Here is a 26523-nt window from a genome sequence, read left to right as displayed (position 1 = left end):
AAACAAACGATATCACACAAACACCATAGACATGTGACACTTAGAGGTGCACAACGTACTTTACAGCAGTCCTGGATGCTCTGATAGCGCAGAGAAATCCCTTCGGTAATTATTCTTCCATTAACTTCTTAGCAGTATAACCATAAGTCCCAGTAATATACCCTCAAAATAATTTTCTTATAGATTCCTTAGGCTAGGTTCACATTAGCGTTTGTGTCCACAGTGTGGTGCTGCGTACATCTTTCCTTAAGGTCCGCCTACTTCCGCATGTGTCCTACGAACCTATCTAGAACATTTTGTATGCAGGAACATGTGTTGTATGCGGATGTGTCTGCGTGCATTGTTTTGATATGCCTGCCGAATGCAAGAAAATGCAACATGTTGCGTTCGAAGGGCACTTCAAAATGACGCATGCGGACGCATCCGCATACAACGCATGTCCCTGAGTACACAATGTTAAAGATAGGTACGCAGGACGCATGCGGAAGTAGGCGGAGCTTAAGGAAAGATTTACACAGCACCGCGCTGCGGACACAAACGCTAATGAGAACCCGGCCTTAGTGGGGAAGCACTAGTCCCAGCAGGATGTACTCACTCTATGTTGCAGCAACTCATTCCCAGGAGTAGATTAGATGGCGGTGGACATCTGGTAACATGGCTTGTCTGCAGATTTGCTTCAGCTCCAGGATTTTCTCCTCCCCTCATACACTGAGCTACCGGGCTGTCAGCAATCACTCTGTGCCTCTGTTCTCTGCTCTCCAATGTAGTAGGATCCCACACCATGAAGCAATAAAAATAAACTAGGCACTCAACTTAAAGATGATTTTTTTTTACTTTTAACGTAGTCAAGGCAAAACGTTTCGGCCGCATTTGGCCTTTATCAATTACAAACTATACAGGAGTGTCAGGTATTCGTGGGAATCCTGTAGATATTTAGTGAGGCATGTCTCAGTATAGTCACTTTCAAAAGAGGAAAATCCCCAATGGTAAATAAGCCAGGGGACCTGGATGTGTGCACGTGCCTGGAGAAAGACACAGTGTCCGCTGCTGAGACGTGCCTCACTAAATATCCACCAGATTCCCACAAATCCCTGAAACTCCTGTATAGTTTGTAATTGATAAAGGCCAAATGCGGCAGAAACGTTTTGCCTTGAATACATTAAAAGTCAAAAAAATTCATCTTTAAGTTGAGTGCCTAGTTTATTTTTATTAAAAAAAAGTTAGTGCATCATCACAGTTGGCTAAAAAGCATGTAAACATTAGTCCTTATCCATTATCTATAGGACAAAAGTATAACATAAAACCACCACTGCCACCCTGACACGCATTTAGTGTGTCTGCTTTCTCAGGTTTGCCATTAAATGCATTGTTTTGAGAGTCAAACAAGTCAATGGAAATAATTTTGTAAATCTAAAGGTCTACAGATTTATCTTGACATTTGTTTCTCCTGCAAACATGGCTCAAGCACCACATGGAGGATGTGACAATATATGTGATCAATATGCAATATTTTATTAAAGTACAAGTCAATATTTTCTCCTATTAGCATAATATGTCAAAAGCACCTTTTATTCATGTCAAAAATGTTTGTCGGGGAAGAGAGGCCCACAGGCACATCGACATGGAGCTGTAGATATGGTTCCATGTAGGGTTAGATAGTACAAATTACACATACCACTGTCTGATTACGCAGCTGGTGGTACTGTCACTGTGACACCTATTGATTTCGAGATATCCACATAGTAATGGAAGGAAAAGTAGAGGCTATATCCTACATTAGATCAAGTATTTCTCAGTATTTTGTGGTTATTGTCTATAGTTGACACATTGTACAGAGTTGTGTAGAGGTTTTTTTACAGTATTATCATACCATGTTATTCACAGTTTCAACTTCTTAAGAGAGGTGATTGGTCCTATTAATCAATATCATGATCCAGTTCTGTAGGCTACTGTCATATCAAGAAGCAGAACCATAAAATCTATGAAAATTCACCATTTTTATTTTACCCTAGTAGTAATCAAGTTCACATTTTTCTTGATGGTGTTGTACTAGATAAAAAAAATGTGGCTAATTTCTTCCAGTAACAACATCACATCTGCAAATGGGTTGTGTCTGGTTTTGCAGCTCAACTCTTTTGAATCATGAGCTGTGGGGCTGCATACAACCTGTGGACAGCTGCGGCACTGCTTTTGCAATTTGTTTGTTGCTTGTGAAATAAACGATAAGAAAAAGAGCCTAGTGCCATTTTACTCAAAAGTCAACTCCCGATGTGACTGCCTTCTGCATAACTTTTCTGGTATACTATTTGTTGAGCCTAAGCAATATAGAGTATCCTTTAATACTTCAGTGGCGAGTACAACCATGCATGAAGAAAATAGATTTTGAGCCCAGACCGATTTTCATCAGATAAAGAATATTTATAAGGCTCAGTTTGGTATAAAAAATAAAAAGAAGTGATACCCACCCATCCTGACTTTTACTCCGTCTGAGCTGGTGTTAGCTTACTGGTCACATCTCAAAAACACCAGAAATTGTAGTGAATGTCTATTCAACCATTCACTGCATAATGCAAGTCACTGTGAGTGTATGCAAATTGTCTCTTTCGAGAAGAGGACTTGAACTCTGACCCTTTAAAACCAAACCAGAATCTCAGTTTGCAGACACGTGTTTCCCCTCCTCAGTGTGAAGCATTAATTCTAATTTGGGTGTATGACAAGCCTCTAACTGGAGTCTATGGGGTAACGTTTCTTTTTGTGGAGAGTGGTAGAAACAGGACCTGAAAGTAGGGACCTGCTGGGACACTGGGACAGGAGCTGCAAGGCATTGGAGAGAGATCTGCTGGATGATCCTGAAACTGATTTTCATCTGTGTATCACCTATGGAATATGCTACATAACCAACATAAAAAATAATGTACCGGTAAATATTGTTAAGGAGATTAATGCCAACTTTTGCTCTTCAATTATAGAGCCATGTGGGATCGACTATGAAGAATATTTATATTATAATACTCAACTTTCATTCACAAACTGAACTAGTATTTCCATTCTATGCATTACTATTTTAGAGCTATGTAACTGTTTCCCGTATTAGTAGGAAAAAAAGCCTAAGAAACAAATGCTAATTTGTCCTGATCAAACTTTGGTAGAGATTTGTCCAATTCTCATAAGCAGCTCACTACTCACTAGGTCTATGTAAGACTGGAGATATCTTAGTACTCAGACTGTAGAAGTAGTCATCCTGGTAATAACCCTAAATTTTAACATAAGATTGCACACTTATTGTGGTGACTCGTGAGCATTGCACAAACCCTAAAATAAAAAAAACATGTAGTAGAGAGGATAAAATATTTTGAAATTCAAGTTCGTCAGCTTCGGAAGATTTTTCCAAATAATTAAATTGCAGGAAATAAATTTGCCACAAATCGAAGATACTTAAAGGGAATTTGTCAGCAGGTTTTTGCTATGTAATCTGAAGACAGCATAAGGTAGAGGTTAAAATACAGATTATTATTATTTATTATTATAACGCCATTTATTCCATGGCGCTTTACATGTGAAAGGGGTATACATAATAAAAAACAAGTACAATAATCTTGAACAACACAAGTCACCGACTGGTACAGGACTAGATAGGACCCTGCCTAAAAGTCCCACAATCTAAGGGTCCCGTTACACTTAGCAACGCACCAGCGATTCCGACAACGATACGACCTGGTAACGATCGCTGGTGCTTTGCTAAATGATCGCTAGTAAGCTGCCAAACAGGCAGATCCCTTCAGCGATGCAGCAACCGTCCAGCGATCCTCGGCAGTCATTGGTACCTTGTCACACAGCAGCGTTTCTAAACGATTCCAGCCTGCGTCCTGAGTTCTGCATTGCTGAAGAGATCGCTCTTCGGAGTCAAACACAGCGATGCGCGCTGGCCAGGGGGACACTGACAATTAAAAAATTGCCCAGGCCTTTCGCGCACGATCAGCGATATCCAGCGGGGGGGCGGTCGCCGCTGCGTGTCACACAAAGCGAGATCGCTGGTGAGATCGCTGATGCATCACAAAATCGGTATATGAGAAAAGGGCTCAAGGGTTGGGTGAGGATAAAGAAGGAGAGGGTAAAGGTGGTCATGCAGCGCTATAGTGGAGCGGGGGTTACTGCAAGTTGTAGGCTTGTTGGAAGAGGTTGGTCTTCAGGTTCCTTCTGAAAGTTTCCACGGTAGGCGACAGTCTGATATGTTGAGGTTGCAAGTTTTAGAGTAGGGGACATGCACAGAAAAATCTTGCATGCAATTGTGGGAAGAGCAGTAGAGAAGGAGATCTTGTGAGGATTGGCGGTTGCTTGCAGATTCTGATTAAGTACGGTACGGATCTGAGAAATATTGTTGAGCTGAAGTTGGCAGAAAGTGGAAAGGTCTTGGATATGTGGTTTGAAGGAAAGATCAGAGTCAAGGGTTACTCTGAAGCAGCAAGCTTGGGGAACTGGGGAGACTGAGCAGCCATTGACTTTGATGGATAGATCAGTCTGGTGGGATGAGTGTGATGCTGAAATAGCACAGAAAGAGGACTTAAAAATCCTCCAATAATAGAAAACAGCAAAAGAGTAAAAAGGTTTACCCGTCCAGGCCTCCAGACAAATGCACTATCAGGATGCAGTGGACCCATATAATTAAGATGGCAACACAGGTGCAAGAATACCGATGAAACACCCGGGTTTAGTGAGATGGGGGAAAGATAATGAATTTGGTTTTGTCCATGTTAAGATTTCAGCAATGCCTGCCTTTCTTATCAAGCTCTGTGGTTTTGATTGCTTTCAATGATTGTTTTAGCATCAGGAACTTATCATTGCTGGCACACAGCAGCACATACATTCTAGTCCAACAGACCCCTTCCTGTGACAGGCACCTCACTGTCTATGAACATTGTATTTACAGAGCCTGGTGTGGTCAGGGTTAGCTTCCTCAGCTCTGCTGTATTGCTAAATCTAAAAATTCAGATTGTGTCAGAATGGCTGCACCCAGTAAATTAACTGATACATCCTTGGATTCAGCTTCTGTTTACCTACATCTGGCTGCTATCAAATCGGCTTTAAATTGACCTTCAATTGTATGACACAGAGGTTTCCTACTACTGTATTCAATACCTTTTTAGTTCTTTAACACAAGGATAGCCTTAGTAATGTCAAAGTAACCTCCACATAAAGTTGTTTGAAAAGTGTTTGCCCCTTTCCTGATTTCCTATTTGTTTGCATGTTTGTCACAGTTAAATGTTTCAAATCACCAAACAAATTTAAATATTAGACAAAGACAACACAAGTAAACACAAAATGCAGTTTTTAAATGAAGGTCTATATTATTAAGGGAAAAGGAGATCCAAACCTCCAGAGCCCAGTGTGAAAAAGTGATCCCCCCTTAAAATCTAAATTAACTGTGGTTTATCACATCTGTAGAAAGCTGAGTTCAAATTTCCTAGCCACACACAGGCCTGATTACTGCCACACCTGTTCCCAATCAAGAAGTCACTTAAATAGGACTTGCCTGACAAAGCAAAGTAAACCAAAAGATCCTCAAAAGCAAGACATCATGCAGTGATCCAAAGAATTTCTGGAACAAATGAGAAGAAAAGTAATTGATATCTATCAGTCAGGAAAAGGTTATAAAGCCGTTTCTCAAACTTTAGGACTCCAGTAAATCACAGTGAGAGCCATTATTCAAAAATGGTGAAAACATGGAACAGTGGTGAACCCTCCCAGGAGTGGCCAAAATTACTCCCAAGAGCGCAGCAATGACTCCTCCAAGAGATCACAAAAGACCCCACAACAACATACAAAGAACTGCAGGACTCACTTGCCTCAGTTAAGGTCAGTGTTCATGACTAAACCATAAGAAAGACTGGGCAAAAGTGGCCTGCATGGCAGAGTTCCAAGATGAAAACCACTGCTGAGCAATAAGAACATAATGGCTCATCTCAGTTTTGCCAGAAAACATCTTGATGGTCCTTAAGACTTTTGAGAGAGCGATGAGACAAAAGTTGAACTATTTGGAAGGTGTGTGTCCCATTACATCTGGTATAGAAGTAATACAGTGTATCAGAAAAGGAACATCATACCAACAGTAAAATGTGGTGGTGGTAGTATGATGGTCTCGGGCTCTTTTGCTGCTTCTGTGTCACGGAGTGACTAACCAGTGTGACACGACCCAATGGTTAGTCGGTCACTAAACGGCACAACAACACAATGCCGATGGAATAGGGGAGAGGAAGGCCCTGACAATAGGAAATCAGGAACGGTCACCTCCTGAGCTCTACCCTGAGCCTGTCCCAGTTCTCACCTAACACCCTATGCAGGTCCTTTCCCCTGCCGATGTCAGGATACCTACCTCGTCCCTATTTGTCACTTAGATCTGCCCTGGTTAGTGCACTGGCCGGCAAGGAGTTCTAGCCTCACCTCTACAGATAAAACACGGGGAAGTGACAGACACAAAAGAGACAAGGTAACAAAAATACAACACTTAGCTTGTCCACACCGCTGCTTAACTCCACAGCACAACAGGACTCCAAACACCAAACTTGGCTGACACCAGAAAGCTGCTTCTGAAAAGGCTGGTCTCCAAAGAGGAACTGTATCACCAACAGTGAGCTGATGTATCAGGTGACCTTTTAAAGCATGTGGGAGTGTTCACAGCAACATCAGCTGACCCAGCAGCACTGCAGTAACACCAGCTTGCCAGCGGGGAAAAACTGCATTTAAGTGAGCATCCACCAGATTGACATCTGCTCCACTGTCCACAAGCACCGATATACTCTCAGTTACCCTGCCAAACACCACTTCAGCCTGCCCATAGAGAAAAACATGCCCCCACACGATGGTGAACCGCAGGCATTCCCGTTTGGGAACCAACTCCTCCCACCTGCATGGGTTCGTCCACCTGCACCGGTGTGTCCTCCTCCATAGCATAGAAAACTGGGGACAGATTTGGTGTATGCCTCTCCCTGTGGCATCTATCCAACCAGATTGCAAGGGACATGGTGGCTTCCAGCGACTTGGGAGCAGCGTTCCTCCTCCATAGCATAGAAAACTGGGGGCAGATTTGGTGTATGCCTCTCCCTGAGGCATCTATCCAACCAGATTGTAAGGGACATGGTGGCTTCTAGTGACTTGGGAGCAGCGTACTGCACCAGAGTATCCTGCAACTTAGGAGACAGCCCCTGAAAAAATGGCTCCTAAGGGCAGGGTCATTCCACCACGTGTCAGTGGCCCTACTCCTGAACTCTGACCAGTACACCTCAGGCGGCCGGACCCCTTGCTTGATCTTATGGAGAAGGGACTCAGTCAGGGAGATGCCATCAGGATCCCCATAATATACCAGTGCCAATGCCGCAAAAAACCTGTCCACTGACCATAAAGATGGTGAATTCGTCGGCAGGGAGAAGGAATAGAAAGCCAGACACCAACGTAACAAAAAATGCAGGATAAAGACAACAGATCAGCGAACTCAGCAAAGCACCACTATACCCAGCCATTTCCTTTCTCCAGTATTGTCACTGTAGAATCCTCTAACACCAACAGTCAGCTGATGCATCAGGTGACCTCTTGAAAGATGGTGGAAGTGGTCACCACCCACATCAGCTGACCCAGCATCAATGCAATACACCAGCACCGCCCCCAATGGCCTGAAAGGAAAAAAGTTTAAATCTGAGAAGCCAGATCTGCCACAAATCCAAAAATGGATCTTGACATTCAGGACCTGGAAGACAAGCTGTGGAAAATGAAACCATGAATTTTGCTGTCTACCAAAATATCCAGAAGGAGAATGATCCAAAGCACACCAGTAAGTCAACCTGAGAATGGCATAAGATAAAGAAAATTAAGACTTTGGATCTTAATCTGAATGAGATGCTGTGATATGACCTCAAAAAGGTGGCTCATGCTCAAAACACTCCTATGTTGCTTAATTACAACAATTCTGCAAAGATCAGTGAGCCAAAATTCTTGCAGAGCATTATAGAAGGCTCATTGCCAGTTATCGCAAATGCTTTACTGCAGTTCTTGCTGCTAAAGGTGGCCCAACCAGTTATTAGGTTTAGGGGAAATCACTTTTTCACACAGGGCCTTGTAGGCTTGGATTTCTTTTTCCCTCAATAATAAAGACCTCATTTTGTGCTTAGTTGCATTATATTTGTCTCATATTTACATTTGTTTGGTGATCTGAAACATTTAAGTTTGACAAACATGCAAAAAAATATGAAGAAGCGTGCAAAAAATTGAAAATCAGGAAGGGGCAAGCACTTTTTCACACAACTGTATATACCAGGAAGGGGAACATATATACCAGGTTGCGGGGCATATATACCAGGATGGGGGACATATGTACTAGGAATGGAGACATGTATATCAGGATGGGGGACATATATACTTGAAAGGGAACCAATGTGGGGGACATATTTACGAGCAAGGGGGACATATGTACTGTATGTAGCCATGTGAAAATAGATGGTAAACATTCTTCACTTTTGTTTTGTCTGAAACACTATCCAAACAGTATATTCAGATTTTTTTGGGCTTTTTTCTCCATATTTCTATTGTTAAAGATGCACTCCCATCAAACTTTTTATCTTCGTAATATATTCCAATCATTATATTATATATGGCGCTGTGTACTTACAATTGCTCATTTGACCTTTCTATCAAGCTAATTCTTCTCTATTTGACGTTCTATTTAGAAACAGGAAGTCTCTTGTCCCTGCATTTATCATTCCCCTCTGTAAGGCTATGTGCCCACGCTAGCGTTTTTAAACGCTCAGGAAAAGGATCCCCTTTCCCAGAAAACGCGCGTCTTTTTCCGCGCGTTTCTTGCGCGTTTTTTGACGCATTTTTGAGCGTTTTTTGACACGCTATTTCTGGGAACATTGGGGATGGCTAAAAACGCTGAGCAATGCGGGAATTAATGAGCATGCTGCGTTTTTAGCCGCTAAGCGATTCCTGAGCGGTTAAAAACGCATGCATTGGCACAAAAAGCCAAAAACGCATGCTAATTAAGTTGATGCATCTTTTAAGCATTTCTGCAGCGTCTGATCCGGCACAAACGCTGCGGAAACGCTTAACAAAACGCATTGTGGGCACACAGCCTTACTCCTGACCCAGCTGCTTGATCCTCCCCCTGTCAGTGACTTTTGCAGTGATTTATGATTCATAGAGGGAAAATTGGCCTGCTGTTTCTACATAGAGCTTAGGGTTCTTTCACACTTCAGTTTTTTGCCATAAGTCACAATCCGTCATTTTTTGAAAAAAAGGATCCAGTGAAAGATGCCACTGGATCCAGTTTTTTCTCACAGACTTGTATATTGGTGACGGGTTGTGACGGATGGCCGTCCGTTTCATCCGTCATTTGACGGATCCGTCATAAATTCTTTGTCCGCCGGCCGGAGACAACGGACAAAGTAACGTTTTTTGTGTACGTTGAAAAGTCAAACCACGACGAATCCAGCGCCATCTGTCGTTGGCTATAATGGAAGCCTATGGGGCAGGATCCGTTGCTGTCCGTCAAAAGACAGAATCTGTCATTGGATTCCGTTTTTTCAAACTGAGCATGCCCGGAACGATAATGTAATGTGATATTATTGGGTACCCTGCCTAGTCGTGCCTGAGGTAATGTGAGCCTTCACTGGTTAATGCAATCTTCTGTATAAAATAGTGGTGGGCATTTTTCTCAGTGCTTATGAGTTGAATTGCAAGTTGTTCATATTCTCCATAGCCCTAGGAGTTTCCTAAAATTCTACATGTATTTTATGTGCATGAAATCAATTTGCTCATCTTTATTTTGCAGTAATTGACAGTGAATGGCATTTTGATTTGTAAAAACTATTATGCTTTATCTTAAGGGCATCGAAATTATTTCTACACTTTAAATAATGTTTCCTATGTTTCATTTTTCCCAATTGTTCTTTGCGGATCGGTGAATCAAATGTTTAGTCTACAATGTCTCATGGAGGAGAACTTTGTATTTAGTGAGAGATTATCTTCTAAATATTAGCTGGGGGTTTTAGCTTAAGGTCTCCTCTTTTGTCAACCTATACTTAATAGTGATAAACGAAGAAAACTTAAATATGAAAATATAAAAATGTCCCAAACAATCAAGGATACTGTTAGAATGATAAATTAAGACAAAGGTAGTTTTGAAGAATCTTCAAAGACTTCACCTCTTGACTGACAAATATCTCCTTCAGAGTCCTATGCAAGGGTATATTAACTAAAAAGACTGCCGGAGTGGTTGATGTGGGACTTTTGTGAGGTCTTCATTCAAGGATTGTATGAATATTAGTGAGAATCCAACAATGATTTGTCTCCAAATTTACTGCAGTGTTAGAAAACAAGGAATTTGAAAATGTACTTAATAAATGAAAATGGCATGAGATCACCACGTTGTCCAAGGTGGTAAGGAATGTGGTGGTGTGAAGTAGAACATGAAAGGTTAATATTTTGTGATTGCTTAAAGCCTAACATCTTCTTAGTATGTTACTGGGATATGTTGAAGGCCTTCCATAATTAAGAAATATGCACACAACATTTTTTATAAAGGCAGGCAAACCAACATAGTTTTCCAACCGAAAGATCCTTCAGGTAATGCCAGCATTTTCTTTCTTGAAGGGTCATTTTTTGTGTTTGGTCTTTTCCAGCGAGCTTCTTGGACATTTTTGTCCGTTGGTGCTTTTTGAGCCATCCCCTTGCCCTTTATTGTAAAGAATAGAGAATAGTAAAATATTTAATCACCTATCACAGCCTGCGTCTCCATGCACCTGTGAGAGTCGGTACAACCGGAAGGCGCTCCCCACAACCCAGCCTCTTCGCACATGAGCAAGCCTGAGCACTGAGCTATCGTGACATGCCCAGCAAGTGGATAGCAGAAGTGTTATTATTGTTGGCTGCCTTCTGCTTTATCCATCTACTCTGGGCAATTGGTCTGTTGCAACCTTATAACATTTCCTATAATGGTACAACAATAGTACCCTTTTTACATTGTAGCACGGTGATTACATATTCTACTATTACTTGTACACAACTCTGACGGGACCTTTGAAACGGAGGCCAGGGGGTAGTCTTGGCTGGCAGCACTGGCGCTCCCTGGCTCTCCGCCACATTAACACATTGTAGTCCACTAACTTGTAAATCGAGGTCCATTCTACACTGCCGGGGCTCCTTCTCTTTTAACACCACACAATGATAGTCAGAGTCCAAGTCCATCTTTAACAAAACAATTTTACTCAGCTCGTCCAGTTTAGTCATAGAAACAGCACAAGATTCTTCGCAGAATATCACCATTCCGTTCCCTGTACTGTCCCTCACTCCTCCAGGAATATCATATTTCTGCACCGGATCCGCTGGTACCGTAGCTTCCTGACTGGTCAGACTAAACCGCTTCAGGAGTTCCCTGCCCGCTTCACTCTCCGAAGGTGAAGTAGAAGAATGGCTCTTCCATTCCTTGCTAGGCCGTACGCCTCGGACGTTAAGGGTTGTTCCCACAAAGTTAGCTGCTACCATTCTTATGCTGCCCTGATATTCCTCCACCACCGTGTGACTGTCAGCTCTTCGACTCTGGACCGCAGGGCTCCTCTGCTTAAACATACCCCCGGACACGACTGTCCTGTCCTCGCTCCCGGTTCACACTAACTAACTCCAAGAAGCTTCCCCAACTACTCTTTCTCAGCCCCTCCTAACCAGACAAATCCTATTGGTCTAAATAATCCCTATCCTATTCTACGGTGCCCCCCTACTGGTATAAGTCCTACACCATCCCTATATCTTTGCAACACATAAACATAGGTACAATGCAATACACAATACGTTACACAACATATGAAATATACCACTTTTACCAGGAACATATGCAAGGAATGCAGGGCATTAAACTAGCCCCTGCACCCCTTACACCAGTACAGAGCCTGCCACATCACCTGCAGCCACAAGCCTTGTTTATCTCTCTTGAGCGCCAGTGTATCCTCCCTACTCTTTTAAAGTATAGAGAATCCTCAGAGTTGAATATGCCTGAAGAATGGTTTACTCATTTCTGTTAACCACTTGACATTTCTAAAAACATGAAAAAACTCACAGCAGACTGAAAATATGTACAAGAAGTCATTTTTATATAGGAAAGCACATGTTCCTTATATTAAGGCATTTTCTGGGTACTTCTTCAGAGTGGATCTTCCTGAAAATTATGTGTGCACATACCCTTAGGCTAATATTCTTATATATGGATTTGATAATATTCCTGACCTGATATATTGATAGTATGGCTGATCTTATAGACTGATAGTATGGCTGACCTCATATATTGATAATATGGCTGATCTCATATATTGATTATAAGACTGTTCAGTCCCTAACCGCTTGAAGGCTTTACTGAATAATACATAAGAGGTCAGACTGAGTACAATAAGAGCAAGTGATCTCTATAGACAATGTGATTAAGTCAGCTTTTTGTTCACGTTATAGGTATTGAAGAAAACAACTCGTTACATAGAAACCAGAGAAATGTATTAGACATCAATGCCAATAGTAATGGACGAGGACTCCTTTGGGCGGATGATGAAAATTTTACTGAAATTCAAGGTGAACACAGACATCGTAAGAACTGCACAGAACCAGGTAGGAAATTGCACTTTTCCATTGCTGTACCGCTGATAAATATACAGATGGTTTCTCTCCATCTTGAATCCATCTATATTTTTTATCAATATGTTCACCACTTTGTGCTGTTTTATTTGGATATTATTATTTACATTATTTTGTGGCATTGATTCTGATTATGTTAAATGAAAAGTTTTTTTCCAAGGCTTTAATATTGATGACTTATTTTTAGGATCAATACCATCAATACCAGACCAATGGAGATCCAACTCCTGGCACCTTACCAATCAGTTGATTGAAAGGCTGCAACACACCAGAACCTGCATTGCTTCATACACTGTGTGCACCACTGTCTCTTCAATCCTCTGTCTTGTTGGGTGCAGGGAGTTAGACCTCCAATGATTTGATATTGGTGGCTCTGTTATAAGGAAAGGTCATCAGTTTTAAAGTCCCACAAAACCACTTTAAGTAATGTAATCCTTCTTATAAAGTGAAAATTTGTATGGGGGAACAGGTCTCCCGTACATGATGTCTATGCCTTTGCTTCTGTGCCTAGCATCACTTTAGATGATTGCTGAACTATGCTAAAACAACTCTACATGTGGCATCTTTCACACAGTCTGTGTAGGACATTTTGTCTTGCAAATCATTCAGTCCAGAGTATGTCCATGGCAGTAGATAGAAGTTCACCAATCTTAGTTGGTTTGTGGTCCAAAAAGAAAAAAAAAATGTCTGCAATACTTTTTCTTACCTGCAGGAGCGCTGCAGATATGGAAAAAATAGTAATTGATTGTTTTTAAAAAGTAGTTGTTTTTTTAATGTACAGCTTCTTTAGTTGCCTAATTAGCCATCAGCATGTATTGAACTAATCTTAATTTTTCCTAAATCTGTTACATTTTCCAAGCGTGAACCCTAGCTATAAGTTTTCTCTAGTGTTACATACCGGCAAATTTTTATCAGTGTCTCCGTATTTGTTATAATTAAGAATGACGTGATAAGATCACATAAATAACCCGGTCCTACATTGAAAACGATCTTGCTTCTATTTTGCTCGTTTTATCTTTATTCTTGCAAAATATAAAAGAAATCATTCAGGACGTGAGCAAATTCTAGTATATGGAATAATAGGAACCAGCTGAGCAAAGTTAGTTTGCATAAAGATGTAATAATATATTCTGGGCTGCAGACAAATATAGGATGCAAGACTGTACGGAATGCGCTATACAAGGTTTCGCTTTTCTGAGCATTGGCTGCAAAACCACAGAACAAATGCCAGTAAACCATCGCTGGAATTGATAAACTGGCCGCAATTCATGTGTACGAACTTTGACTTGACTAATATGTATGACGGTTCATTTACATGTCAAACTTTACTTCTCTCATTTTGCCAAATTGAGGTTTTTTTTTTCTAATCAAAGTTTCCTGTTTCTGTTTTATGGAAGTTGTCGGATCCTGCAGCTGCTTATGGCATTCATTTTTATGACCATACAAACATGTTGTAGGTAAATCATGTATGTTTTATTTTCTATATTATGCACAGAAACTACATCTTTAATGCGTTTATAGCATAGTCCTTTATTAGCACCGTCTGTCCCAATTTCTGCAGCTGGAATTAATCCTGGCCAATGCGGTAAATTGCCAATGGTTCCTATTGAAGTTACCTATGCAATATTAGTCAAAGAATTATACAATTTATACTATAACTTACATGTATATATAAAAGTTGCAAATAGTAATGATAAAATATGAAACAAATATTGTATCAGCGTCCATGCGAGCCTATATTACAGCGAGTTAGGGGCTATGTATAATGCCATATGCTGCCCAAAAGCTCAAACTTTTTTCCAAGACTCTATCTATTTACATCAACCTTGAGCAAAGCCAACCACTAAGACCCGACAATCACAAGCTCATTCACTGGTTTCCAGTCTGAAATTAAATTTTGGTGAATAGGAAACCCCGGCCAGATTGTTGTGTAATTTTGTGTGAAAAGATTGATTGTAACTTTTCATTCATTTAATTTCCTGCTCAAACTATGTTTAGGAGTCCAGTGGGCGGGTCTCTAAATTATCAGCATTCTTGTTTAAAGGGGTTGTCCACTAATTTTTTTTAATATTAAAAATGGGCCTTTGGGGGTATTACAACAACAAATAACAGATACCTAGTTGCAAGACCTCCACTCCACCTTCGCCTGTGGCAGTTACAGGTCAAAGTCTTTATATTTTATCGGAGCGGAAAAGAAGTTGTTTTTTTATGGCTTGTGTGGAATATGAAGGCTGCAGTCAACTAGTGGTCATTGACTGGATATAGATAGTGCTCAACCCCCCATGTAGAGAAAGCGAGGAGAGCAGCAAAGGACATAGGCAGTGAATTTAACTGAAATTACAAGTTAAAGGGAATCTGTCAGCAGGTAGTTGCTATGTAATCTGAGAGCAGCATGAGGTAGGGACATAGAGACACTAAATTCAGCCATGTGTCACTTATTAGGCTGTGTGTTTTTGTTTCAATATAATGAGTGCTTTATCGGCAGGAGATTATGAATACAGGACTAGCTCCTCCGTGCAGCCTGGTCCAACCACACCTCCAGTACTGCTTAGCATCTTACTGTCAATATATAAAGTAAACAGAATGTTGTGGTGGGGGTGGGATTAGCTTTCTTAGCTCTGCTGCATGCTACATCTAGAAACTCTGGTTGCATCACAACTGCTACACCCAGTAAACTAAGTGATACATCGCGGAAATCAGGGTCTCTTTTCCTACATTATGCTACTCTCAGATGATGTATGTAGTAAAAACCGGGTGACAGATTCCCTTTAAACTGAATGTATCCTACAAAACTATACAGTATATCAATTTGCTCAGCTGACCCTGCTTTATAAGAGATAGGACTGTATGTACAATGTGACTGCTTCCGTCTGAATCTTTCTAGCAGAAATTGCCATCTTTCCCCTTGTACTGCTGAATAATGTACTTTAACACAGAAATCTTAATGAACATGGTATAAAATGCAGAGACATTAGTTGTAAAATCTGTAAACTCATATGATGTAAGCCCTGGGTGTGCCAAAACAAAGTCCACGTTGCTGGTATTTGTCATAACATTCCATTGTTCACAAGAGTCAAGTAACAAGACTCTATAGTTCAAGAAATGTTATGGACGCGGCTTTCAATATGTCAAAATTTCTGTTAAGGAATTTTCTCATGGAGACAACCACCTTTTTTTAACGTAATCCAGCCCAGCAGTGAGCTGATTTGCTGGCGATACATTTCTCATACAGTGAGCATTGAGGGCACATTTGATATTCCATGTTGTCCATTGCAAAAAATTGTCAGACCATGAAATACACTGCCACCTTGAGTCAACCAGATCGAGAGAGAGCTTGTCTGTATTAGTGACCAACGTGATCAAAGCCCCTAAATAACGCATGTGGACAGGGGTAGTGTCATGACCAAGAAGAATTTAGTCTTTATATATGGGTTATTCTCTCGATTATAGATTATACATGTATTACTGCATCTCCTCCTTCATGTTGTAAGTTTAGAACTCCATTAATTGTCATAAAGATGATGCTCTCCTGTAATAGATGTAGTTAACCTCCTGCTGTTCCTTGTATAAATTCAAATTGTCCCATTTGATGTCTTCTCTTTAATATGGCATTATCATAGAAGAATTAGCATTAGGTTACTTCGTGATTTGACATAATACAGAATATCCATGAAAACAAAATGTAATATGTTATTCTTACTAATCTTATTAATGGGTTTATACTGCAGTATTCCTAAATGTTTACTTACAAGCACACAAAATATTTCAAGAGATATGATAGTACTTAGATGAGTGGGTGTATGATTAAAGAGAACAGGCGACGGCTGTGGATATGATGATAGTGATCTGGTCAACAGGGTACTGGGGGACATGATGATTACTGATCCAGTCTTCTGGGCACTAGGAGACATGATGATACTGATCTAATCAAAAGGGCACTAGGAGACTTCATATTATAGATCTGCTATGGGGCAGAAGATGTGAAAATCCAGCTCTAGACGGGTTCCTGTGGAATCATGGTGAGGCTCTGGTTAGGCTCTGTTCACATGTATAGACATTCCATTTGTTTCCATTTTAGGAGAAGACAAATGGAATAAGTGAGCCATTACATCACCTATGCACATAGAAACAGAGGAGACCCATTAATTATTTTACAGTTTGTCTGGTTTCCATTTTTGTAAAAGCGTATCAGTTTTGCAGGCATTACTTTTTTTGTTATGCAAAACAGACACCAAACATATCTCAGAATATTCAGTGGGAACCCTATACTTGAATTAGCATCACTAATGCAGGTCCACCCTGAAAATCACCTGAAAAAGCACTAATAGAACTTTCCTATTAATATCTGTTTGAAAAAATTCTTGCCCTTCATATGTTCAGGGTTTTTGAGAGTCTAGCAACCACTTCAGATTTCCAAAAACACCAAGCAGTATACTCACCTCTGTGGCGGTCCGGTCCGATGGTCGTTTCTGTTCTTGATCTGGTGCCTCTTCTCTTCTTTCCTTGATGTAGTCTACGTGAGAGAGAAAGAGTCATACCCAAATAGTCCTTGTCTGGAACAAATGCTGAAAAGTTCTGTTCGGGTTCGCCTATCTCTAGTTAATCTTCATTCTACAAAACCATAGGTCATATTACTTATTTTCTGTTGGGATATTTTTCATAAATTTGATTTAAGCATTTATGGTATTACATATGTGTTATAAAGACAAAATACAAAAAAGTTACAGCAGTGAGTTGAGTGAACAGTGAATTTACTACAAATTCTTTAATTATACCCATCATCAATCAGCAGGCACTAAATGTCTTCTTTATAGTTTCCAGTTAGTGATGAATACACTATATATTTACTGAGGAAATACTCCAACAAGCGCACAGCAGTTTATTCCTCTCACTGCACAGACTAAATCCTGATCAAACCAGGTCTCCTTTTGGTGTTTTGGCTCTTGCCTGCTATTGTTTATAAGCCAACATGTGCCCTGAAGACTTTCAGATAAATGTATATATAGTAACAGGAGGTCTATTGAAATCATAATATGTCCCTTCTCCATTTCTCTCCCTGTTGCCAAACAACTGAATTCTTTATTATATGGGATGGATGTCTTCCAGCCTCAGTCTTTTTAACATGGTGCCAGGGCATTGATAGCCATTTTGGCATTCAGATGGTTAGTAGTTTAAAGTAACGTAATTTCAGCTAAAGAAAGAATTCATTGCAAATATTTTTAATGGCAATCTTGGCAGTGGTCATCTGTAGGGTTACAGAAAGGGGACCTGTCACTTAAAAGAAATATTTAAATACCTTCTAAAAGAAATACCTGAGCTATCATGTTTCTGCAGCTCTTTTATGTTTTCAGTGACATCATTCCATTCCAGAGATATTCACATTTGTTGTTTTTGAAAAGCACTATGTGAAATCTCTGCTTGTAGTGCAAACGGGGATATGGGTGCTTTCACACCTTCCTCCCAGACATTGCCAATCACAGCTCAGTTGCTAATTTAGCGGTCTCAGATGCTGCCGAGCTGTGATTGGCAGAGTTTGGGAGGGAGGAGTGAAAGAACCCACTTCCTGCGAAGACTCTGAAGAAACACCCAGTTGGTCTACAAGCACAGATTTCACATAGTGCTCTCCAAAAGCAACAAATGTGACTAGCACTTCAAGGGAGCAACGCAACACAGGGATTTTTACAAGGTATTTAACTCAATCCTTTAAGCGAATGACCGGTCCTCTTTAACAAGGGAAATACCAAAAAATCTACCAGTTGCAAAGCTGCACAGTTGCCAAAATGGCACCGTGTTTTCCAATATCAATGTCTGCTCTATCGCTTCCAGCTGAAGCTTCACCTCATAAATTTCTTAATATGCCAGCCTCCTGTACAGGACACTAAGTGCTCTTTACTACTCTTTAGGTTTGCTTTCAAGTTCAAACTTCAGGAGGAAGAAGCAGAGTTCCCATTATTACCAGTGTTATGTCCTGATTGAATTTAGGGATGGGGAAGAACAGGAAGTTTGGGAGGTATGACTTCAGTCACTAGCTGAAGAGCAGGTAGTGATATCAGATAAGGAAGCTTCATTTTGTCAGTTTGTTCTGTACAGCACAGTTAATTGAAACCTTTTTTCTTTATTAAGACCTTATAATATGCAAAGCACCATTAGAATTCGTATTGGAGACAACAAAGTTAGATAATTAACTGCTGTCATATGTTGCTTGATCCCAGTAATTCATTTTTTTAATTGTGAAATTTTTCAGAATTTCACTTTTAAGGGTTTTTTGAAATTTAAAGAAGAAACCAAATGGCAGTCTGTTGAATAAATTAGACTTTGAAAACAACATAGCTACTTTATATACAGTATGTGTTCAGAATGAAGGGCCTGAAAGAGAGGATCCTAGATGTGAGGATCGTATATGTGCAGCCAGAGCTATTGTTGTGACTTCATATTTCTTACCTCACACCCTATTAATGTTGGAATCTATTGGGTTATTTTAAACTATTATCTTCTTTATGTCTGTGAAGTTATCAGTCCAAAATAATCACAGACATGAGCACCACTTCTCCTGATCCCATGCTCCTAGATGCCTTCTGCCAAACCTCATGTTGATCCAAGAAGGTAATAACAATATACAGTATGCCCTATTAGAATAAGAGAGACCTTGCATAGCCATGGTGTTACGTTTCTTTGGTGTTTGAGAATACAATGATGCAATGACATTAGAAAACATTTCATATTGTCTCAAACAGTTATATGGGTGGGAAATCACATCTATGATTATTTTCACAGGACAAGTGTAGGTGGGGAATGTACACCATGGGGAAATGTCTTAAGGAGCATGAAGAGGTCACTGTCTTGGACTTATCACTTTCTGTAAAATATTGTGAAGTACAATGGGGCCAAATTATAAAAACTTTCTAACATATTTTATCAGTTAATCTTAAAAAAAATTCTGTCTAATTTGGTTACAATAGCCATGGCCATTGAAACACGAGAGACTGTTGTTGGCTTTCTCTCATGTCCTACTATTTTCACATCTTTGTGAAACTTCCTACTTCTCAGGTAGGAGCTAACAATGAGTGGAAGGAGTGGGGACTGGGAGTGTGCAGCATGAAAACACAGGGTAGATCTGTACTGCTGCGTTAATTCATATTGAATGTAGTAATGTAAGAAGAGATCTAAGATGAAGTCCTGTGTTTAATGGATCAGCAGTAGGAGAATAGAAACAGCAACTGAGCTAAATCCCCGCACAGCCTTTTCCTCCATGGGTTGTGGCTGTCTGTGTTCAGAGGCACAGACTACAAGCAGTTGATTTCTTCAGTTGCAAACTAAAACTTTGCAAGCAGCTATTTTCTCCAATTGCAGATTAACGCTTTAGAAGCAGGCATGTCCTCTTCTAACAGACTAAGACTATATTGACATCACGTTTTAGCTACACATCAGTAGCTCTGTCAGTGCTTACATGTGAAGCCCTGAAAAATGGATTTTGGGAGTATCCATTGATAGGGCCATTGACTTTAATTAAGCAGACAAAATAACTTTGCGCTCTGTGGCACCTCATTTTCGGCATTATCAACCTACTTGAGGCAGGCACCAAAATATGGTCAAAGTTTTTTTTTTTAGATACTTTTTTTTAAGCAAAAGCTTTAATCTTTAATCTACTGCTCCAATGTCCTTTATAGAAGTTTTGTTAAATCTCCTTGTGCTGCAAAATATGCTGGTTCTTTAAAAATAACACAAAATTACTGGCGTAATAATACTTCACTGTATGCAAGTTATATCTGATCAATTGTGATATAGAAAATTGTTGTAATTGCCTCAGCAAAAACGGTCTTTACAAAATATTTTTTTTTGGCTAAAACGACGTTTTTCTGCAAAGGAAAATATAATAGCTGCCATTAATGTGCACACAGCCAGTATAAATTTATTTGGTAGTTGAAATGATGAAGCTTTTCAGTTGCTGCTTCTCACTGTACCATGGCTGGGCACATTGCTTCAGCTCTAAAAAGCTTAATTCAATAGAACTGGAGAGTTACAAATAGATTGCAAAAACTGATAAAAATGAAATATTGTTCCACTGATTATGGCACTGTTTATGAGAAAATGGGAAACTCAGCTTTAAGAAAATCAAAAAAAGTAATTTTTTTAAAAAATAACCTTTTTATTAAGTCATTTAGCATCAATGGATTGCTTACTGAATAAAGGACACAGTAGTGAATAATCAATAGCATGGGGTTTAAACAGTAGTCTTCACCACCTTCAGTGGGCAACCATTACAGAAATTTAAACTTTTGGGGCTCATGCATACAACCTTATGCATTAATGGGGAATCATGTTTTCACGGTGATATGTAGTGTTAGTTTTCCACCAAAAATAGCATTTTGCATTAAGCCCAAAAGTTCTACTTTTGTGTCATTTGACCAGAGCACCATCCTCCACATGCTAATAGTGTCTGCTGAAAATGGAACTTCTTGTGCCTTGCTTTTAAAGATGGTTTTCTTCTTGCCATTCTTACATAAAAGCCAGATTTCTGGCGTATAGGACTAATAAGTGTCCTGTGTTGACAGATTCTCCCATCGGATCTCTGCAGCTCCTCCAGAGTGAGCTTGGGTCTCTTGGCTGCTTCCATAATGGGTCTTCTCCATGCTTGGGAGGCCAGTTTAGGTGGACAGCCATGTCTTGGTAGGTTTGCAGTTGTGCCATATTCCTTCCATTTTCAGATGGATTGAACAGTGCTTCATGAGAGCTTGAGGTATCTTTTTATAACTTATCCCTGCTTTACTCTTCCCCATACGTTTATACCTGACCTGTCTAGTGGGTTCCTGTCAGGAATTTGCCACATTCTGCTGGGACCTGTGGTACATCTGATATCACAGTGTTTAGCTGAGCACAGGTCCTCTTTAAATCTACAAGACCATTTATGAGGTAACAGGTTTCTTGTAGTATGGAAAGGGTTTAGAGTTCCTCATAATCTACTGGCTGTGCTGCTTATTAGAATCACACCCTTCCATTAGATAAACCTGTGTCTGGCTTCCATCCATGTGAGCAATAGAATCTTCATTCTGTGCCTGGCTTCAGTGGAGAAAGTGTTCTGGAGAGTCGCTCTAGTCATTTTGAGATTGTTGCATGCAGTTTGTTGTGAATACCTCTTACTCTCCACTTCGGGCATTCTTTCATGTTGCTTTTCTGCCTCTTTACTGTGTACCTATTTTCCCTTTGTATTTTATCCTTTGTGTCTGTTGTTTGATTGTTCCTTGGTTTCCCTTTTTCTGTCGTGCTGGTGTTACCCTTTTACTCCTGCCCCATTCCTCCTTGGGGGAGGATGGGAGTTGCGCAGGATTTCGTAGGAGCCCAGAGAGACACGTAAACCGGGTATCTCCACCTTCAGTGGTAACCCGGGGTTAGAAATAGACTAAGCTCCCCCCAGATTAAGGACCAGTATTGGGTCACTCCTCCTAGTCTTTCCTGCGGTCATAGCATGACAGTTCCTTGGTTTTCATGATGTTGTTTGATCCCTAATGTTCTCAAGCAAACCTATGAGGCCTTCACAGAACAGATGTTGTTATAGTGAGAATAAATTGCACACAGGTGGACTCAATTTAATAATTATGTAACTTTTGGGGGTAATTAGTCACTCCAGATTTTATCTAGGGATATCCGGTTACAGAGGGGCTGAATGCAAATGCACATCATAATTTTCAGGTTTATATTTTTAAAATAATTAGAAAACCATCTATCATTTTCTTTCCAATTCACAAACACTTGCTACTTTGTTTCAGTATGTCTCTTAAAATCCTAATAAAATACATTGAAGTTTGTGGGGGAAATGAGAAAAAAATGTGGAAATGTTCATGGGGCATGAGTACGGTACTTTTCAACGGGACTGTATACTAATATACAGTATATATACATATAGATAGATAAATAGATAGTATATACAGTCATATGTAAAAGTTTGGGCACCCCTATTAATGTTAACCTTTTTTCTTTATAACAATTTTGGTTTCTGCAACAGGTATTTCAGTTTCATATATCTAATAATTGATGGACTCAGTTATATTTCTGGATTCAAATGAGGTTTATTGTACTAACAGAAAATGTGCAATCTGCATTTAAACAAAATTTGACCGGTGCAAAAGTATGGGCACCCTTATCATTTTCTTGATTTGAACACTCCTAACTACTTTTTACTGACTTCCTGAAGCACTAAATTGGTTTTGTAACCTCATTGAGCTTTGAACTTCATAGCCAGGTGTATTAAATCATGAGAAAAGGTATTTAAGGCGGCCACTTGCAAGTAGTTCTCCTATTTGATTCTCCTATGAAGAGTGGCATCATGGGCTCCTCAAAACAACTCTCAAATGATCTGAAAACAAAGATTATTCAACATAGCTTTTCAGGGGAAGGATACAAAAAGTTGTCTCAGAGATTTAACCAGTCAGTTTCCACTGTGAGGAACATAGTAAGGAAATGGAAGAACACAGGTACAGTTCTTGTTAAGCCCAGAAGTGGCAGGCCAAGAAAAATATCAGAAAGGCAGAGAAGAAGAATGGTGAGAACAGTCAAGGACAATCCACAGACCACCTCCAAAGACCTGCAGCATCATCTTGCTGCAGATGGTGTCACTGTGCATCGGTCAACAATACAGCGCATGCATAACGCCTTTTTGTATGACCAAACAACTCAATCTTTGTTTCATCAGTTCACAGGACCTTCTTCCAAAATGTAACTGGCTTGTCCAAATGTGCTTTTGCATACCTCAGGCGACTCTGTTTGTGGCGTGCTTGCAGAAACGGCTTCTTTCGCATCACTCTCCCATACAGCTTCTCCTTGTGCAAAGTGCGCTGTATTGTTGACCGATGCACAGTGACACCATCTGCAGCAAGATGATGCTGCAGGTCTTTGGAGGTGGTCTGTGGATTGTCCTTGACTGTTCTCACCATTCTTCTTCTCTGCCTGATATTTTTCTTGGCCTGCCACTTCTGGGCTTAACAAGAACTGTACCTGTGTTCTTCCATTTCCTTACTATGTTCCTCACAGTGGAAACTGACAGGTTAAATCTCTGAGTCAACTTTTTGTATCCTTCCCCTGAAAAGCTATGTTGAATAATCTTTGTTTTCAGATCATTTGAGAGTTGTTTTGAGGAGCCCATGATGCCACTCTTCATAGGAGAATCAAATAGGAGAACTACTTGCAAGTGGCCACTTTAAATACCTTTTCTCATGATTTGATACACCTGGCTATGAAGTTCAAAGCTCAATGAGGTTACAAAACCAATTTAGTGCTTCAGGAAGTCAGTAAAAAGTAGTTAGGAGTGTTCAAATCAAGAAAATGATAAGGGTGCCCATACTTTTGCACCGGTCAAATTTTGTTTAAATGCAGATTGCACATTTTCTGTTAGTACCATAAACCTCATTTGAATCCAGAAATATAACTGAGTCCATCAGTTATTAGATATATGAAACTGAAATAGCTGTTACAAAAACCAAAATTGTTATAAAGAAAAAAGGTTAACATTAATAGGGGTGCCCAAACTTTTACATATGACTGTATGTATAATATATGTATACATATATATGCATAGCACCATGCTATGTTTTGTTTTACTACTTCTACCCATTGTAGATTTGGGGGTAATACCTCCATCTTTTGAAGTTCATATTTCAGGTCATTTACTTCAAACACCAAGCTCATAATATAATTTTCTTCACAGTGGACTACAGTATGTACTCAGATCACAGGAGAATAGATTGAATTCCTCAAAGTTAAGATGTATATGCAAGAAATGTAATATGTGTTTAATTGAACACATCTGCAAATGGTGTTCTCTCTGACTTATTCATGATGCACACCAGATGTCTGTTCTAACATTTGGTAGAGGACCAGGATGCTGTTGCCATGATGATCACATGACATATTACAGTATCATGCATTGTATTCAGAAACATGGGATTTTTTTTTTACATGGGGACACGTTATTCACTTTTTAAGACTGCACAAGTATTTTGTGACACAACCCATAGACGTTATATTAAACATAGGATTGCTTCTCCAAGGTTTTTTGCAAGATTTTGTTACATCTTGTTGTATATCTTACACCGCAGGGACCCACCTAGGCCAGTAATTGGTAGAGCAGGCGTTCCCTGCCATCTCCATTGTATGAAGACTAGTAATAGAGACAAATTGGGCTCGGGTAAGAACCGGAGCAGGGAATCGGTGACCCATTTAAAAATATATTAATATTCTATATCCACTGGAAAACTGTGAGGTGGAAAACTGATTCTATAAAACTTCTGAATGGCAGTGTGGAGCATGGTGTCCCTGATGAAGCTCCTATCAGGTATGCCGATATGCATGGGGCTTTTATCCTCAACCTATTTAGGCGCCACTAAGGCTAGTTTCACACTTGCTTTTTTTTGCAGCGCGTTTTTCCCGCAAAAAAACGCATTGAAAAAAACGCATACATAAGCATACAACTGCTGCGTTTTTTTCAAGCATTTTTATGAGCATGCATGAAAAAAACGCAGCGTTTTTATGCGTTTGTATGCGTTTTTAGTGCGTTTTTACCGCGTTTGCGTTTTTTTCCAACATTTTTAGGTGGCCCCTCACACTACCCAAACCATGACTTTACTAACCCTAACCCTGACCCTAACCCTAACCCTAACCCTAACCCTGACCCTAACCCTAACCCTGACCCTAACCCTTAACCAAATCATACTTAACCCTAACCCAAACCCTAAACCCTAACTAACCCTAACCCTAACCCTAACCCTGACCCTAACCCTAACCCTAACCCTGACCCTAACCCTGACCCTAACCCTTAACAAAACCATACTTAACCCTAACCCTGACCCTAACCCTAACCCTAACCCTGACCCTAACCCTTAACCAAACCATACTTAACCCTAATCCTGACCCTAACCCTGACCCTAACCCTAACCCTAACCCTGACCCTAACCCTTAACAAAACCATACTTAACCCTAATCCTGACCCTAACCCTGACCCTAATCCTTAACAAAACCATACTTAACCCTAATCCTGACCCTAACCCTGACCCTAATCCTTAACAAAACCATACTTAACCCTAATCCTGACCCTAACCCTGACCCTAACCCTAACCCTAACCCTGACCCTAACCCTTAACAAAACCATACTTAACCCTAATCCTGACCCTAACCCTGACCCTAACCCTTAACCAAACCATACTTAACCCTAACCCTGACCCAAACCCCAACCCTAACCCTGACCCTGACTATAACCCTAACCCTAAACCCCCTTAACTAACCCTAACTCTAACCCAAACCCCTAAATTCCATGGTTAAAAAAAAAAACTCATATGCAAAAAAACGCATACATGAGCATGCCAGTGCGCACATATGCGCATCCATAGGCTATAATGGCCATTTTTAGCGCAAAACATGCGCATATGTGCGCATGCGCTTTTTTGCAGTGCCAAAAAATGCAACATGCTGCGTCTGGAAAATACCAACGCACACCCCAAAAAAACGCAGTGCATGAAAATCGCATACATGCGCTTACCAGCGCGCAGGTATGCGCACCCATGTTAAATATAGGGGAAAAAACGCATGCGCAGGTATGCGTTTTTTTCAGCGCTAAAAAACGCAAATGTGAAACCAGCCTAACTCCCTGTTTGTGGGATACATGGCTGGCTTGTCTTGCATTTTAATACATGCTTTATCATGATGCACATATGACATCGCAAGAAGCCGGCTAATTAAAAGAGGAGTCACGGATGCTGCCAAGTAAAAGGCTGTAATCCTTGTCCTGATCACAGATTACTGTTGTGGTCAATGAAATGGGACATGCAAATAAATTCATACCAACTCTACAACTGACCCAAACAGACTGAAGAG

The 26523-nt window shown here is 40.2% G+C and overlaps 1 protein-coding gene across 3 annotated transcripts in view; it reads left to right on the top strand.

Annotated features, from left to right (window-relative positions):
• The window catches only part of SLC24A3 (solute carrier family 24 member 3), a 592036-nt gene that overhangs the window by 119024 nt on the left and 446489 nt on the right, over positions 1–26523 (top strand). For all 3 annotated transcript variants that reach the window (XM_073557431.1, XM_073557430.1, XM_073557429.1), the window contains exon 2: positions 12484–12636. In XM_073557431.1, the coding sequence (XP_073413532.1) occupies positions 12484–12636 (153 nt within the window). The remainder of the gene's footprint in view (positions 1–12483; positions 12637–26523) is intronic.

Source organism: Dendrobates tinctorius, unplaced genomic scaffold, assembly GCF_039654945.1.
Source record: "Dendrobates tinctorius isolate UK_male_01 unplaced genomic scaffold, ASM3965494v1 ptg000250l, whole genome shotgun sequence".
Lineage (NCBI taxonomy): Eukaryota > Metazoa > Chordata > Amphibia > Anura > Dendrobatidae > Dendrobates > Dendrobates tinctorius.
The sequence above is the reverse complement of the archived record's forward strand: the minus strand, read 5'-3'. Positions and strand labels throughout refer to the sequence as shown.